General features: G+C 47.4%; 1 protein-coding gene across 1 annotated transcript in view; it reads right to left on the minus strand.

Annotated features, from left to right (window-relative positions):
- Positions 1-3,691: 3,691 nt before the first annotated feature.
- The window catches only part of AK8 (adenylate kinase 8), a 68,104-nt gene continuing 54,286 nt past the window's right edge, over positions 3,692-17,509 (minus strand). Inside the window, exons 12-13 of the mRNA XM_071574398.1 lie at positions 6,029-6,109; positions 3,692-4,154 (exon numbers count right to left, since the gene is read on the minus strand). Coding sequence (XP_071430499.1) covers positions 3,908-4,154; positions 6,029-6,109 — 328 coding nt within the window. The 3' untranslated portion in view covers positions 3,692-3,907. The remainder of the gene's footprint in view (positions 4,155-6,028; positions 6,110-17,509) is intronic.

Raw genomic sequence — 17,509 nt, forward strand, 5'->3', positions numbered from 1 at the left:
CTGCAGGAAATCTGTTCTCTCTCAGAGCAGTTCTGGCACACAGAGGTGGGGTCTGTTCCTGGAGCACTGTAGGACCCTCAGGGCTGCAGCAGCACCTCAGTGCATTATCCCACACACTGTCCTAATGAAACCTCTTGCTCTCATCCCACGGGATCAAGGCAGGAGCACCAGCTGCCAGATCCTTGTGCTATTTTGGCACTAATGGAGTTGCCTCCCCAAACTAACACACAGCAGAGTATCCCAGTTTTGAGACACCAAGTGAAGTGTTCCAAGCACTGATCCCACAGAATCAGAGAGTATCTTTTTGCCTCAGTTTTGCAGGATACTTCAAACAAGTGAACAGCTGAAGGTTGTCCTCAGCTGCCTCACTATTTGGTGGTGAACACTCTGGCTGTTCATGGTGCATCTCCACAGAGAACAACATTCCAGCAGAGCCTGAAGGTTCCTGCTGTGCTGCTGCTTTTTTTAAGGGTTGTGGTATTTGCAGTTGCAGCTGAGAATTAAGAGGCAGAGATGGTGTTTGTGTCCAAAGCTAATGTGTTGTTGTCCCTGATGAGCAGCTTCTGATGGCATTTACGATTTGCTACTCACACTGATAACAAAAGTTTATCCCTCCTCCCCTGGGATGAAGAAATCCAGGCTAATCCAGGTTCAGTGGATAAGCAGAACAGCTCTGGTCCATGCAGTGCCTTGGTGCTGGGTGCCATCCTGGGAACCAAGGTGGAGTTTGGGGTCATGAGGGCTCAGTCCTGTGCCTCCAATAACACCCCCTGCTCTGGAGTGGGTGACAGGGGACCTCACCTTTTACCTCAGTTCAGCTCTGGGGCAGGGGCTTCATTCAGTCACCCTTTTGTGTCTTCCCTCACCCCATTAATCCTGAGGTGCATTTCTGGAGAGGAAATGCTATGGTTGGTAATTCATACACACAGACAATAAATAGCTCCCTGATTTTCTTAAGTTCCCAGGATTCTCACTGGCTAATGGGTCATCAGTGACGTGGGCAACACAACACCACTTACTCTGTTTCATTAAGGGTTTCTTGACATGAAAGAACTGGATGCAAACACAGCCCTAGTTAAAGGCCAAGGTCACTCTTGGGTTATGCCCTAAACCAGCCTCTGCAGGAGACTTGTTTGTATAAGTGCAGTTTTCCCAAACAGAGTGACTTCCTTTGTGACTTTCCGCTCGGGAAGCAGGACAGCCTTGCAGGCACAGCTGGGGCAGGCTCAGGTGCCACCTACAGCTCTTGGTGCTGCAGAAAGGGTGAGGAGGAGCCACTGCTGCTCCTCAGAGCCACGGAGCAGGTCGGGGTTGATGGCTGAGGGTGGTGCCACCCCCTGAGCAGCACCCAAACCTCACAGGAAAGGTAAGAGCAGGGAAATCAGGAGCTACAGGGGGTCCCTGCAGAGATGGTGCTGAAGGAGGTCCAGGGGCATTCAAGAGTCCCTCCACCACTGAAGGATCTGGTGTCTGGAGCAGGTGGCACAAAAGTTTGTGGAACACTTGGACAAACTCGTTGCTGAACTAGGTAATTACCAGCATAACATATAGGGATGGCACAACCTCCAGGCAGCCCTCCCTGCAAAGTGTCTCTGGGAAGCAGAGTGATGGAAGATGTCCATTCCAGACCTGGACAAGCTGTACAATCAGTAACATCTGATCCCTGCTGTGTTCTTACCACCTCCTCTTCACCTTGTTTTTCCCATTGCTCAACATTTGTTTTGCCAGAATAAGATGCTAATAAAATCAAGCCCAGTTACCAAATTGGTTTTCAAGTGTTGCATTCCAATTATAAAAGCCTAATTCCTCCTTCCACCCACTGAACCTTTTTGGCATTAACAGGCTTTACTATGCAAAGTCATGCAGGGGCTGTTTCGTTTACAGTAATTAAATGAATGTCAATTGTTTTAGTTGTTTCTGAGGGAGAGTTGTACATGAGTATTAGCATGTTCTGCTAACCCTTACGTTCTGCACTTCAGGCCTGCTGCAAACCCTTGGGGGTTGACCATTGACCTGAGACTCCATACCCAGACATGCCAAGTGCATCTCAATGAGACAGAGCCCTTTTTCTCAGTTTCTATGGAACCAGCGGAGCAGAACTAATATAGAGCCGCATATAGATGAAAGAATGAAGAGGAAAAAGGGCTTTACAGCTAAATTAATTAAGCAGATGTACCTGTCTAATTAAAGATGCACTGTCCCTTTTGTACCCCAGCCACAGTACAAACAGTATTTAAATACACTCTCTCTCCATTTCATCTATCAAAATATTTAGTAGGAACGCTCAGATGAAGGTGATATTAGCAAGATGAGCTTCCCATGTATTATTAATAGAAGGGCTCCCAATTATGCATGAATTCTACAGCATATCTTGATAGCAATGGCACAAACCCAGCTGCCCAAGCAGTTACCAAACAGCACATTTGTAACAGGTAGGACTGTTACAAATCCCCTGCCCAGCTGTACACCAGGGCTTGTGGCTGAGCCTCTGGGAGCAGCCTCTGCCTCAGCCCAGATCCAGGAGCTGGAATTTCTCAGGGCAAGAGGCATCGAGGACTCAGCTTGCTTGGATTTGGTTTTCTTAGATTTCAAAGATACCCCATTCACCAACCTCACCAAAGGCATTAAAAATTCTGACTTTAAACCCTTCCAAAATAACACAATATTCCCACAGCCATCCAGATAACCAGACTCTTCCCACCTGAATTTACTCTACAGGAGCAAGAAGGAAATTTGGCAACTGCATCTCTCAGTGCTCCCACAGATTTAGACACACACACAGTCCATGAGAGCAGCAAAGACTCAAAGCTGTTTCACAGCAACAGGACCAGAAAAGTCTTCTGAAACCAACAGCCTTCTGGGGGCCTGTCCTCTCTGAAGGGAGAAGGCAAGTTCCTCCTCCACATTCCCAGGCACAGAGACCTTCAGGAGAAAGATGAAGCTCCTCCACAACCCCTGGCCAGGGGCAATTCACACTCGTACACAAGGGAGAAACAGAGGGAGCCACAACAGAGGCATCAGAGGCAGGTCCTGTTTTGAGCCACAGCACAAACACCCCCCTTCCCACAAGCATTGGGAGGTGCATTTGCACAGCCAGTCTGAGACAGTCCACAGAGTGCTGTGCCTTTCATCAGAGATCTTCCAGGTGGGAAAGACTTACCTGAGTCTTTACTGCAGAGGAAAGAAATGCTGGACACCAACCTGCCCAGGAACAGGACAGCCATGAACTGGGATCTCTGCTCCCCCAGGAAAGTGGACTCAGTACCTTCCCTGCTCCTGCAGCTCGTTATGTCCCTGATTGGGTTCTGAAGGAACCTGCAGCTGGTTTCCTGTGGCTCCAGAGATTTCTCCACCTGCTCTGAGTTGCTGCCCAGCAGAACAGGGTGACAGGGGTGGCTGCTGCATCTGCAGAGGTTTTATCAGCACTTCTTAAGTAACTTGAGTTGAAAAGATCTCTGACCTCAAACACTGTGTTGTGTTTGGGGAAACTTCACTGCAGAGCTGGAGCTTTGCCTTTCTCTCTGCCTGGGACAGAGCAGTGTCTGTGTGGTTTCAGGGGAGGGCACTGAATTAAGACACAACCACATCTAACAGCTTTAATACTCCAAATTGCCTTCAAGGGCATTGCATAGTTGAGACAAAACTACTCAGAAAAAGATATTTGAATTAAACAGGACTTCCCTGGCCACAGTGTTTCATACCTTGCATCATGAAATAAAAAACAATATTTTCCTCTAAAGCCCAATTTCTTACTCTCTGTACTTCACTCAGCCTTGGTGAGCTCCAGATTTACCTCAGCTTGGCTGAGTTCCTCTTCCCCTGTGATGATCTGTCACTTCAGCAACCACACTGCAAACCTGACAGGGAAACATTTACAATCCCCTCTTCCAGAAATCATCCTTTTTAATTATAAATGTCTATTTTTTTTACATGGAAGGGGCTTAATGATACAGCTTTCTATGAACTCAAAGACAACGTAAGGGTCTTGGTCAGCATTGACATAAAAAGCATCTTCATAGAAGTCCTCCAGGTCCTTGAGATTCCTGAAATAGGTTTCCAGGCGCTTCTCAATGTTTTCCTCCTGGTCTCTGGGGTTCTGCCTGAGCCGGGCCTGGATCTCTGGGGTGGGAGCTGGTCTGAATGTGGTGTGGTATCTGCAGAGGAGAGAGCAGTGCCACTGTGCCAGCCCAGGCTGAGGACACAGCAGCCATTTCATAAATCATAGAATGGATTGGGTTGGAAAAGACCTCCGAGATCATCAAGTCCAACCCTTGGTCCAACTCCAGTCCCTTTACCAGATCATGGCACTCAGTGCCACGGCCAATCTCACCTTAAAAACCTCCAGGGATGGGGAATCCACCCCCTGTCTGGGCAGCCCATTCCAATGCCTGAGCACTCTCTCTGGAAAGAATTTTTTTCTGCTCTCCAACTTCAATTTCCCCTGGCAGAGCTTGAGCCCATCGTGCCCCCTTGTCCTATTGCTGAGTGCCTGGGAGAAGAGACCAACCCCCTGACACTCTGTGGGGTTTGCCCATCACTGTCCTTGGACGTGCCTCTTTCTACTCTGGGTTGGGGTTTGAAAACAAAGGCTTCCCCAGGACAGAGGGTTCTCATCCCCAGAGTCCTGCCAGCTGACACCAGAGGAATCCTGGGGATGTTCCAGCATTGCCAAAGGCTCCCAACAATCTCTGCAAGCTCCTCTGCAATCAGGTGTTTAAATTCCCTGCCATGGTAATTGGTGATTCTAACTCTGGGTAAATGTCTCCTCTGCCCTAACACAAAACCAGTTATCCCTCTTCCTGCACAGCCAGATTCTCTGGAAGTTTTGGGATAGGTGCAAAGCCAAGGAGAGAAGCAGAGTGTGTGTCCCTCCAGCTGGTGCTGGGTGTGGGCAGAGCTCATCCCATGGGAGTCCTTTAGGGCACAGCCAAGGGCACCCTCTCCCTGCCCTACAGGTTCAACACCACGCCAAGGATTAGACACAGCATCTAAACCACTGCCATTCAGGAGGAATAAAGCCCCGAGTCTGGAAGAAGGAAGCGCGTTAAGTGGAGCAGACACTGCCCAGGCTAATCCTAATGATGGGGAATGCAAAGATGTGTGAATGATTTGCCTCAGCCTGTTCGTTGCTGCTGAACAGCCACATTGCTCATTACCAAAGCAAAGAGAGCAGTTACAGCAAATCACGGCTCCTGTCACCAGTTAATGCTGCACCTCGAGTGAGATGTCTCAGTAATCACCTCTCACTTCGGGACAAATCCAGGATTTATGGCCTTCATCTTGGAGGGCTCACTACTGGTCTTGGATACAATAGGATTGAATCTTTAGAAAAGTAAATTTAAGTGTGTTCAAAATTTAAGTGTGGGGAGTCACAAAAACTGCAAACACACACCAATTCCAGCAGGTATTTGGGAAGATAAATTTGTTACTTTTTCCCCAAAAAAACCAGGGGGCAGGAGGCAGTGAAGCTGAAGGTGAGGTGATGTGAAGATGAAGGGGATGTGATGCCAGTGAGATGACCTGAGGGCCCAACTTTCCAGGGACTCCAACGAGTTTGCTCTGCTGAGCAGGAAATGCATTAATATCTCCCAGCAGACAGGACCATCACAGGAGCCTGGGGAAGGAAAATGCAGCAAGTTTTCCATTTTCCCCATCTGGGAAGCCTTCAGAATTCCCATGGGAATGTCGAAGACCCATCTGCATTTAGGGTAGGTTTCAGACATCTTCCTCAGCATTATTTTACCAACCAATTTAGTCACCATTGAACTGTAATTTAGACCTGACTATTTGCTGGAGGAGGTTTCAGGCTCCAGGATTTCAATGCCCTGCTCTGAGAGGAGCAGCTGCTGCAGCAGGAGGGTGAGTTGGTGCTCCAGCAGCTATCAAAGTTTTAACTTTGCTTTTAAGGAATCCCCAGGCAAGAAGAGCACAGCATTCCTGAGCTCCTCAGGTTTCTGTGAAGCCTGTTTGGTGTTTTCATCTCACTGGCAGTCTTGAAAAATGTTAAACCCGAGGCAGGAGTGCAAACCTTTGCCCGGTGACGGGATCAGTCCTGCGCTGGGACAGGCGCTCCATGATGGACTCGTAGGGCAGGTTAAAGAAAAACACCCTGTGGGGAACACAACAATGCTGTGCATTAACAACACCCTGAAATCATCACCTGTGGCCTCCAGAGCATGAGCTAATCCTCACCCAAACGAAGAGCACACTCAAAGGTGGCAGTGGCAGTGGCACCCAAACCTGCAGCATCACCAACGTGAGCACAGGCACAGCATCTCTCCTCTGCTGCTTCTCCTCACAGGGGTCTGGTCTCCAGGTCAGCAAGGCAGAAGGTCTCTGGCACTCAGACTGTGTGCACTGATAGGGCAACCCTGGGCTCTCAGGGTCCTTCACAGCCTGCTCACCACTCACCTCTGAACTTCCCTGGATGCAGCTTCTCCACCCAACTAGCAGCCAGAATCACAGAGCCACACTGCCAAAGGGAAATTAAAAATGTCTGCTGCTCCTGGCAAGGACAGAGAAAGAGCTTGGCTGCCACTATTGTGCAGTGCTCCCTCCAACAGCACTGCACTACTCAGGGCCCTGAGAGGGATCTTCCCCTCACTGTTTCAGTTCACTTCCACTTCTGCCCTTTGCCCCTCTGGTCTCCCACTCCTGTCCTGCCTCCTTGGAAGCAGAGTGAGCAGTGGGACATAACTCATGGCACAGGATGCTGCTGCTGACAATTCCCTGTCCCTCAGGGGGCAGTGCCAGGGCACAGCTCAGTTACTGCCTCATTTTAAGGTCCAAACCTGCAATTGCCACAGAGTGTGAACTCCAGAGGGTTGCTCAGCACCTTCAGGCCTCGGTGCCATGGGGTGGGTTCCACACCAGGGCAGCTCCTCACTGCAGGGTGGAGCAGGACCTGCCCACTCATTTCTTACAGAAGGCTGAGGTGGATCAAGGCTGCGGAACCAGCAAACACATCACACTGTGCATATAAACCTGTGCCCATCCCACACTGACTCCCCCTGGCACTTTGGTTCATTATAATGGTCATGTTAATTTTATGTTTTGTTCCAAAAGCTCTTCAGCAGAAAATCCCTTGAGCAGACACAGTGCCCTGTCCCCCACCACTGGAGACCAAACCAGACCTGCACAGGGACCACATTCAACAACTAATTCAACAAAAGTATAAAGGTTTCCTTTGAACCCATGGAGATAAATTTTTCCCAACAGAGCACGACCTGAAGGCTGCAAATACATCTTTCTTTGTAACACACCTTCTCCTGCTGCTGCCTTCAAGGCCAGGCTTCCTGCTTTGGTTTGTCTGCCTCTCACAGGAGACACTGCTTGCTTTAGACAGTCACCAAAGGAACATTTTACTCTGCCTGGGTGGGATCAGACCAGATGAAAGGCTGAGCTTTACCTTGGCAAGCACATAGCAGATTACGAGAATCCTTTGTAGGATTTAAAGTTATGAAAATCATCTCTCTTTTCAAATGTTTACAGATAATGACTTCTATTCACACTGTGGTAACAAAATAACAGCCAGGAATAAAACATTCAAGATCTTGGAGATTCCAAAGACAGGAAAAGAACAACAGTTTCAAGGCTCTTTTATCCCTTACACTCTTAACATTTTGTTTTTCTTTGTTTCTGTGGCCCAACAATGGCACCAAAACGTGATTGTCAGAACAGGTAACATCTGATGATGTGTCTCAAGATGAATATTCCAGTAGAGAGGAACAACATTTACACAGTCATGATAATTGATACAGGTTCCTATTATATTCTCCAATAAACAAGCCCACTGAAGGATTATAACCTGGCATATCAAGAAAGCCTGTCGTAATTCATAGTTACTAACACAAAAAAGTATTATGGGATTTGAAGCACAAGAGTCTAAAAAACTCCACTTAAAAAGCTGCCAACAAAATGAACTCTGAAAGCCTTGTCTGAGATTCCCTCCTCCTTTAAACAAGATGCTGCTTATTATCCAGTCTGGTGTCACCATGAAAGAGGAGTGGAGGGAGATGTGGGAGGGCACAGACATCCCTGCTAATGTGGATTTTTCCCCCCACATGCACCGTGTAGGAGCACACACAGAATGCTCTGCTCAGCAGCACAAACTCCCAATCCAGGGGTCTTCCCAGGGAAAGGTGGGATGGCTTCCCCTGCCACTCCACACATCTCCTGTAGATAAGAGGAAACAACACTCCCCAGGGCTGTCAGCTGAAAATCGTTCAGAAGCAGGAAAAAAAAGATGAAGGGGAAAACCACTGACAGAACTACAGTCTAGACTTAAAATACTTCCAATTAGAAGGCTTTATTACCATTTGGAAGGAGACACATACCCCACACAGCCAGTTATGCAGCCCCAGGAGGTTCCCTCACACAAGTAAAGCCTATTTACATGTGTGCACTCTGTGCAGCCTCAGCCTTGGCTTTGTGACTCATCTCCTGCAGCTCCTCCAGGTATTTCTGAGCCACATCCCCCCTGTCCCTCTCCCAGCTCTCTGTGACTCTGATCACAGGACAAACCTGACCCTCCAACTGTCCAGGTATCATATTGGTTGGATTTCTCCAAAGACAGAGGGGCTGCACCCATGACCTTGATCCAGCAGTAACTGGAACAACTCCCTACAAGTGCTGGATTCATCCCCAAGCAGAGCTTGGTCTCCCTTCACACACCAACAGTGATTTTTCTCACATGCTGCATCCTGTGTAAGGCTCACTTTAGGAATCAGCCAGGCTTTGTGTGTTGTAATGTGCCACAACTTCTATCAAGGGGAAACAGATGTCACCAGAACTGGGAGACAGGGAGGGGAGGAAACACGGCCTGCTATCAAAGTACACCACATTATCCTGCTGGATTTGCATCCAGCACAGCTCCTCTCCCAGGGCTGGTGGTTCAGCTCCAACAGGTGAGAGAGGTCAGTCAGCACCAGGGCAGGGGCTCCAGGAACCCAAAATCACAGGTAGCCAAAAATCACTGATACCCAGTTAGAGAAGGTGCTCTGTGGGGTGGGACTGGTGGAGCCTCTCAGGTTCCTGAGGTCACCGAGTGACACCATCACTGCTGGGTGCAGGACTGGAGCCAAGGGATTCCCCAGCACAGCTCTGTCCCTTCTCCTTTGCTCCATCTCCCAGGACAGGGATGTGGGAGCAGGTCCAGTCCCCTCAGCTTTCACTGGTTATAAAACCATTAACACAACCACTAAAGGGCAAAATGTGTGTGAGAATCCTGCCTCACCCTCACAGTATTGACATCACTTATCTATTGCAGCTTCCAGATACACTGGAGATTAAATTCCAACAAATTAATAATGCTGGTGACACCCTCACTGTGTACCCAGTCAAATGAGAACGAGTTGCCTTTGGATGATGATGGAATCTATTCCAGCTTTAACAGCTGGAATATAACGCTGTTTTCCTCCCAGCCATCTGGCATTCCAGAGGGGCATTCCAGCCACTCCTGCTTCTGACTGCTCAGACAGCAGCAGCTCCTGGAGGTCACCAGGGCATCCTGACAGTCCCCTTCTCAAGTGGAGGCAGGGGAAGGTAAGAGCAGGGCTGGCAGAAGTTATTTCACACCTGACCCTGGGGCAGCATTTTTGGGAAAACACCACACAATAAGTGAAGGAAGGTTTTTGTGACCTACACAACAGCATCCAACTAATCCTGAGCTGCATTTGTTCCAGATGGCAACCAACCTACTTAATCCCAGGTATTAACAACTGGCAGTGCTCAGAGCTGTCCTCAGAAGAATTTATTTGGGGGTGGTTTTCCTGTTTTCTGGGTATAATGTCACTGATTTAAAGCACCTGCCATGGAAAAATTGCCACAGGACAAGCAAGTGCTGTGTGCCTGAATCCTGGAATCCCCGTGCCAGGGAATAAGGAACACTCCTCCTGCTGTGGGCAGGCCCTTTCCAGGGTGGCTCCACTGCCCCTCCAGCTGCTTTCACATCTCCAGAGAACCAAAGCTCTGCCTTCCACCCATTTAGGCCCTGCCATTTAAACAGCTGTTTTATGAGGCTGACCTAGAGGGATCCAGATGTTGACTGTTCCAGACCTGAGCTGTTTTCTTAAGTCAGATTCTCATCCTTGGCATTCCCCATTACCTGGAGTTGCTCTGGATTGACATTGGTGGAGTGGAGCCCAAAGCCAAGCCCTTTTAATGAGACTATTGTTTGTCTGTGAAATTAGACCTATATCATTAAATCCAATTGAATTCACACCTTGTTTTCATTTCAGGATGTGAAGACAACACAACATGATACCTGATCCTGATCCTGACTCCCTGTCTGGCTTTTAAAAACATGAATTACTGACATACCAGGGCCAGATCAAGCCTTGCAATAAAGTGAGGATGCTCAAATAAAGTGAAAATACAACACCAATCAACACTGGGCCACTTTTAAATGTAGCATTTGAACTCTGGAGTTGAAACTGCAACTTTAAAAATAGCAAGCTATTAATCTCCCCCTTATTTCCTTGACTCCTACACATCTTCCCTGTCACAGGCAGGTACCAGCTGCCATATTCCCATTCTTCACACTCTGCACTCTGCAAAAAAAGAGGCCCCTGCTGGCCAATTCTTGTTTAAAATTGTGCATAATTGATAGTGGCAAATCTACCCCAGCTGTGTCTAAAACCTCTCCAGGGGCAAGAAAAACACTCTCTGTGACTGTCATTAACTACTAAATTAGCAAGTGCTCCTGGCAGTTTACAACCTACCACATCAGTCTGCTTTGAAAAAAAGAAAAAGGATGTGAGGATCAGATGCCTTGTGTGATCCCAAAGTTAGAGCAAACTTTGCTGCAGAAGTTTGACAGAACTCCACCTAAATCAGAGCAAAAGGGAACAGGAAAGAGAGAGTGAAATAAAGAGAGGAAAGGACACAGGTATCTTCTTTACCAGGCAGACAAATAGAAAATATCAAATTCAAGGCTAGAAAAATGGGTGTTTCGTAAGGCACAGGACATCTTAGTCACTATGGAGATACCAGTAGTGTTACCTGATGCCATGGCACAATTCCCTATGGAAAATAACTCCTGGAGGACTCAGTTGTGGCAATGCAATGGCTACAACTCTTGTGATTGAAATACAAAGCTGAGGAAGGGCTGAGGCTGTTGAAGTTTTGGGATGCAGCAGCTCCCTCAGAGGCCACTGCAGGTAAATCCTCATGTGAGCCCTGGCAGAAGCACAAGCTCCTCCCTTTGGGTCACAGAACAGCCAAAGCAGGTGGAGAAGGAAATCACAGAGCTCTCACAAAAGCAAGGAAAACCCTGGGGGGAATCCTGGACTGAGCTGGCAGAGGAACAAGAACCAACTCTAGAATGTCCTGGATTCAGCTCAACCCTAAGACCCACCATTAAAACTGAGCATGGCTTTTTTTGGTTTTAAAAGTTTCCAGAAATGCATAAAACTATACAAACTTCTGGCTGATACAAGGAGCACAAGCCAGACAGGAGAGGGATGGCAGGATTGGTCAAGGTACAAAACCAGTCTGCACTGGCAAAGGTCTTTTCCTTGGGTAACACCACTGAAGGATCACAATAATGTGGCAAATCAAGTCAGTGGTCCAAGCTGACAGCACAGACAAGTTTAGATTTCAATCCAAGTGTCTAATCCCAGCTAAACACCAGCCCATCTTGTCTTTATTGACTTCCCAGTCAGAGATATTGACTTGGATCAATCAGTTCCCCTAAAGAATGTTCCCTTTCCTGTAGCACAAAGACACCTTGAACCTGAAACCTTGGCTAAGGCTCTTCAGGAGCACTTTGGCTCAGACACAGGATCCTGTTTCCATAATGACACTGTGCATTCCCAAATTCCCTCTTAAAAATTAAAAACTGGTTATAAAGATCCCATCAACCTTTTCCCCAGACTTGTTCAGGTTTCTCTCAGCTCTAAACCAGGTGTTTTGCCCATGAGTAACCAGACTATAAAGGCCCTTCTGAGGCTGGACATGAATCTCAGTTTACTCCCTCTCCTAAATACTCCCTCTGCATGTCTCTGCAATGGATAAAATGATCCTTATGTCTTATTTATGGAAGGAGCTGTTGGGAGGTTTTATTCACTGATTTCTTTCAAATACTGGGATATCCTCTAATGAAAGATGCTTGAGTCTATTTTGAGAAGTAATTTCACCCTCTAGGTTTCAGCCATGAGGGAAAACACAGTGCATAAACACTGGAACACAGGTTAACCAGCACAAGGGTTTGCTCATGGAGCCTCTGTAATGATTCATGGGATGACAAGCTATTTCCAGACCGTGGATCCTTTCAGGTGGATGCATTTCTGCTGAAAAACTACAAAAGGCAGCAAAGTGGGGCACTATTCCCAGGATGTGGCTTCTGGCCAGGGGAGAGAGATGAACAATACCCTCAGCAGCTGCAGATGTTTCTCCCCTCACCAGCAGTGCAGTGATGACTCCACTGGGTGTTTTCCACCCCAGTCCCATGTGCTGAGCTCCCCCAGCCCAGGAGAGGGTGAGGTGGTCCCTCCTGTGTCTCAGCAACATCTCCCCCCAGCTCACACTGGCTGTCCAATTGACACAACAATGGGCTGGATCTCGAGCTGGGACAAAGCCAAGCAGCTCCAGCAGCTCCGTGGACATGCCATGGATTCAGAGCAGCAGGAACTCCAGGCCCTGTGGCAGGCAGAGCCCTCCCAGGGGTGTGCAGAACCCGGGGCTGTGTGAACATCTCTGAGTGCAGGGAAAGGCACACAGAGACAGAGCAGGTGTTCCTGGAGGAGTGGCTTCCATGCATTTTTAAAGCCTCTTTGGAGAAGGGAATATTAACTCTTCCCATGTGCAGTGAGTGGCTGGGCTGCATTAGTACCTCCACTCACACCTGCTTTACATTTCTCCCCTCATTTCTATTCTTTGCCCCCTCCTCACTCTCAGTTGCTATTCCAGCATCTTGGCCTTCCCCCTGGAGATCATTCCAGCATCTTGCCATTCCCCCTGCAGATTATTCCAGCATCTTGCCATTCCCCCTGCAGATTATTCCAGCGGGGCTCTGGGAACCACAGTGGGAGATGGATCCAGCAGAGCTCAGCAGTGCTCCCACCCTCCTCAGGGTGGATCCAGCCCTGGCTCCCACCACCCAAACCCTCTGCAGCCCCAGAGGCACCAAGGTGAGGAGCCTGAGCCCCCTTCCCCAGGTGTTTGCAACCCTGCCCTGCAATAATGAGATGCTGCAAAGCAAACCTGAGAGGAGCAAGAACTCCAGGGTGAAGCACCAGCAAACTCAGCTCAGAAATGATGCCTTTGCTCCCTGTCTGCAGCTTCCCTTCAGCACCTCCTGCTCCTAACAAGGAAATCTATACCTTCCTTCCTTATTAAATAAATGGAATCAAGTTTATAGCAAATGATACTTAACCCCTACCCCCATCATTTAAACACTGACTTTTGCCGTGAGTCAGATATTTGGGATGTAAAAATAAATAAAAGGACTGACACCAAAAAACTGTATGATTTGGGGGGCAAGGGGAGGGAATAAAAGAATGGATTATAATGTGTCATTTTATATATGTGTCAAAGGAAACCAATTTCATAATAGGGAAAAAAATCCCTGTTTAAATACTGTCAAATAAATCCTCAAATGTAATAGGGTTCACTTCTGGGGAAAGGAAAACTAAATCTGATTAAATATTAATGTGGCGTGGTATTAATTAAGAGAGAAAAAAGTCCATCAAGAGAACCCCAATATGTTTACTGTGTCCCCAGGAAGCTGGAAAATTTCACAATCAAGTGTGTAAATGTTCTAAAAAAGGGTCCTGAATATTTTATGAATATTTGTCATAAAACAGAAATAATAACCACTGTGCAGAGCTATTAGAATTAATATTTATGCTGCCCGCCATGAAATATTCATGGGGACAGAGAGAGGGGGGCACTAAGACAAGAATTAATTTACATTGGGCTTGGTTTACTCGCTGGCTTGATGTTTAAAGACGGCTTGACAAGGCTCCATATGAATCCGTCAGTCACTTGCAGCGGTAGGAGGGGAGAAGGCAGGGAGGGGAGCGGGGCCAGGCTGCTGACAGCTCACAGATTGAGTTTCTGACAGCCCTGAAAAAATCTAAACGGCCCCCCACCTTTTTTTCCTTCTTCCATTGCCCAAGGCGCTCTGTACTGCCACCGTTCATCCGATCTCCCCTTCCATCTGCTGAAATTAAGGAATTAATGAGCGCTATACACTTTACAGCGGGCCCCAGGAATGTTTACTGGTGATTAAATTATAATGCAGCCAGGCTGTATAATTCATGAACCAATTAAAGGAAGTGTTAGTTGATTTGATGGGATGAGGACGTACAAAAAGCATTTAACTAATAGGGAGCCGTGGGCTGCCGGTGGCTGTGGCTTCCTCGGATTACGCGGCTAATTGCTCTGCTTTATGGGGCTGTCACGGATAGCCATACATATTTCATTGTTCTCAAAGACTTCAATTGTTTGCTTTCGTGTCGCTGCTGTAATATGTAGAAGCCCAGCCAAACTTCAGTGTAGTTAAAGCACTCCCCTGCAAAAGCAGAGTGCTCTGGGAGGAGGGAGGGACCAGAGGGGCAGAAGGGGAAGACTGGCTGACAAAGGAGTAACTTAAAGCCTCAGAGTTAAATGTCACTCAGCAATTACATGATTAAAAGGTGCAACATATGATAGTCTTTTGTTTTACAACTTTTTGGACACTGCTATTCTATGCTGACTTCACTGCAGAGGAAATATTGGGACGGTGAGCTGCTTTTTGTTTCCAGTACTGAGGAGTGACAGGAGGAGAGGGAAGTACATTTAAAAAAATCCAGCAAGGAGAAGCCAGATTGCTGTGGTTATCAAGAATAACACAGTGTGTTTAAACTTACATGGTTTGATATTCTAAAACACATGAGGGATGAAGGAGGTTGATTTCCCAGCTGGGAGAACACTCAGTGTCTAATTCAGAGCTGCTGAGTCGTGCCAGCCACTCATCCCAACAACTTGGGGTTGGTACACCAGGAATGGGGGATTTGCCTTTCCTGCTGTTTCACAGAGCACTCCCCCACAGGTGACAGGCCACAGGGTTTGATGAAACAGCTTCCCAGGATTTGAGGAGGCCTATCAGGCAAGTTCTCCTGCCCTCAGTGAGCACAGGCACGTTCCTCCAGCAGAGCAATCCCAGCCCACACACAGGAGCACAAACAGAGTGCAGAAATGAGGCACCTCCCAGGGAACATCACACACCTGCACTAATCTGTGGTCAGACCCTGAAAGTGGTGAATAAACAGGCTGGTGAATGTTCTGGTTCTGCAGCTCAGCAGTGAGGGCTGCAGAGCTCTGTGGTCCCTGACAAGGAGTGTTGTCACCCACCTGAGGGACAATGGGAATGCCTGATCCCCTGTCTGGTTTAGAGCTTTACCTTTCAAAGTGTTGAACAAACACCAATTCAGTGACTTTCCAGATGCTGCTATTGCAAAGCTTATAATCTGGTTCACCCCTTTCCTCCTGATGCCTCCAGGATGTGGCTTTGGGAGGCAATCTCTCTGGAGTGCCCTCCATGAGGGAAGCAGAATGTCTCTACAGACCAAGCCAGGTGTTTGTCAGGGAGGCAAGAGAACCCACAGTCACTGAACACTTACTTCTTCCTAAAAAATAGAGCAAGCCTCAGTAGCCCCAGAAAGAAGGAGCTGAACTTCCCATTTCCCAGCATGAGACCCTGAGACCAGGTCAGTTTGTTAAAACTTGGTTGTAATAATGTCAAAGTCATGGGTCAATCCCCTGTGTGGGCCACTGACTGAAGAGCTGGACTCGATGATCCTTGTGGGTCCTTCCAACTCAGAATTGTCTGTGAATAGTCTGTGAGGGTGTCCAGGTGGAGAAACAGGTGGGAAAGAAAAATCTTGGCCTACTAAAGAAAAAAGATGTCTCATATAGCTTAAGCCTGCTGATAAAATGGGAGTATGCAAAAAAAAATTAATTTAAAATAATTTCCTTTATTCAGAACTACCATATATTGATAGTTTGTTTCCAGCTTCTGGGTTCAGTAATGCAAAGCTTTGGCTTAAGAAATTAGTTTAATAGGTAGGCTGTGAAATAAGGGGTAATGACAGCAGTCACACAGTGAGAAAACTTGTCATTAACCCACTGGGAGGTTGAGTAAAATGGATTGGCTGTTCTAGAAAATAGAGAGGTTAAAGTGTTCAGGAGATAAAGCTGATCCTAAACTGTCCTAAGCGGGCAGTGGCTGTGACACCTGACGAGGCAGATAAACATCTGCACAGCCCCACCCGCAGTGAAAGCCAACCCGTGACCCTGGGAGGGCTTGACTTGTGTCAGCCTTGGACTAAACACCTCTGCAAAGCCATCAAATGCCTTTATGACATTTCAGCACCCGGGACAGCAACAAAGTGTTTGTTCATCACAGGAAAGGGGTTTGTGCAGTGAGCTCAGGCACAGCCCAGAGCAGGGAGAGGCAGCGAGGATGGTCCAGCAAGGGGGGAAAGCAGAGGGGAGCCCAGCCCAGAACTCACTCTGTGCCAGGGATTGCTGACAGAAACGTCAGAACTTGGCAGTGTCAAGGAATCAGAGGCACTGCAGAAAGTATTTTCTTTGTTTCTTTTGAAGTGCCCTGGATATAATCAATCACACAGAAAAAGCCCTGTATTTTGGTTCGATATGGAAAGGGCTATTTGCATTTCAATATGTTCAACTTATCCTGCCAATAAAAACAGGGAATGGTGAAGAAGAGATCAGGCCACTGGAGTGAAAAACAAGAGATGACACCCTGCAGACCTTTCAGATAAAACAACTCCTTGTTTGTAACATTTCTGTCGACGTCCCAATATTTCTGAATGATTGGGTTTTCAAATGAGATCAGTCAGCATGCAAATGAGGAAACAGGATCAAGACATCTCCTGTACCTGATTGGATAGAGAAATTATCAAAAGACCCTTTTTTCATATCAAATTTCCATCACAAAAGGTCAAACTTTCAACTCCCATTACTTTTGCTAAGTGCATTTCACTGCCAGCTCGGTGCTGCTGCTGCTGTTTGCAGAGGAAGAAAGAGCAGTAACAAACCATTCCATCTTCTCCCACATCTGTCACACAGGATGGACAAACAGTTTCTCATCTTCCCCTGTTTTTCTCTGCAGCCCTCAGAATCCTCTCAGCCCAAACATCCCTTCCAAACTGATTAGCTATTCCTAGGCTGGTTTTATTTTTCTTATGGCTTCTCTTCGTATTTTCTGCCCTCCACACTGACAGAGCACCAGTTGTGTTGCCAGAATGTTCTGCACTCCAATTTGGCCATTTAAAACACTTTCTGATTTGTGCTTTCCTAAAATATATCTCCTCATGTTGTCTGCCTGGACTGATGCCTAAAGACACCAGTAATGGATGTTCCAGGAAAACAAAAGACAAAGAGAGAGCATTTGAAGGATTTCCCCTGAAATCCTCACAAAGGTGCATTTTTTTTTCTTGCAGCTCATCCAGGACACAAAATCTGGCCTTGTGCAGGTTTGGAACACCTCAGACTCCAAGGT

Source organism: Pithys albifrons, chromosome 20 (genome assembly GCF_047495875.1).
Source record: "Pithys albifrons albifrons isolate INPA30051 chromosome 20, PitAlb_v1, whole genome shotgun sequence".
Classification (NCBI taxonomy): Eukaryota; Metazoa; Chordata; class Aves; order Passeriformes; family Thamnophilidae; genus Pithys; species Pithys albifrons.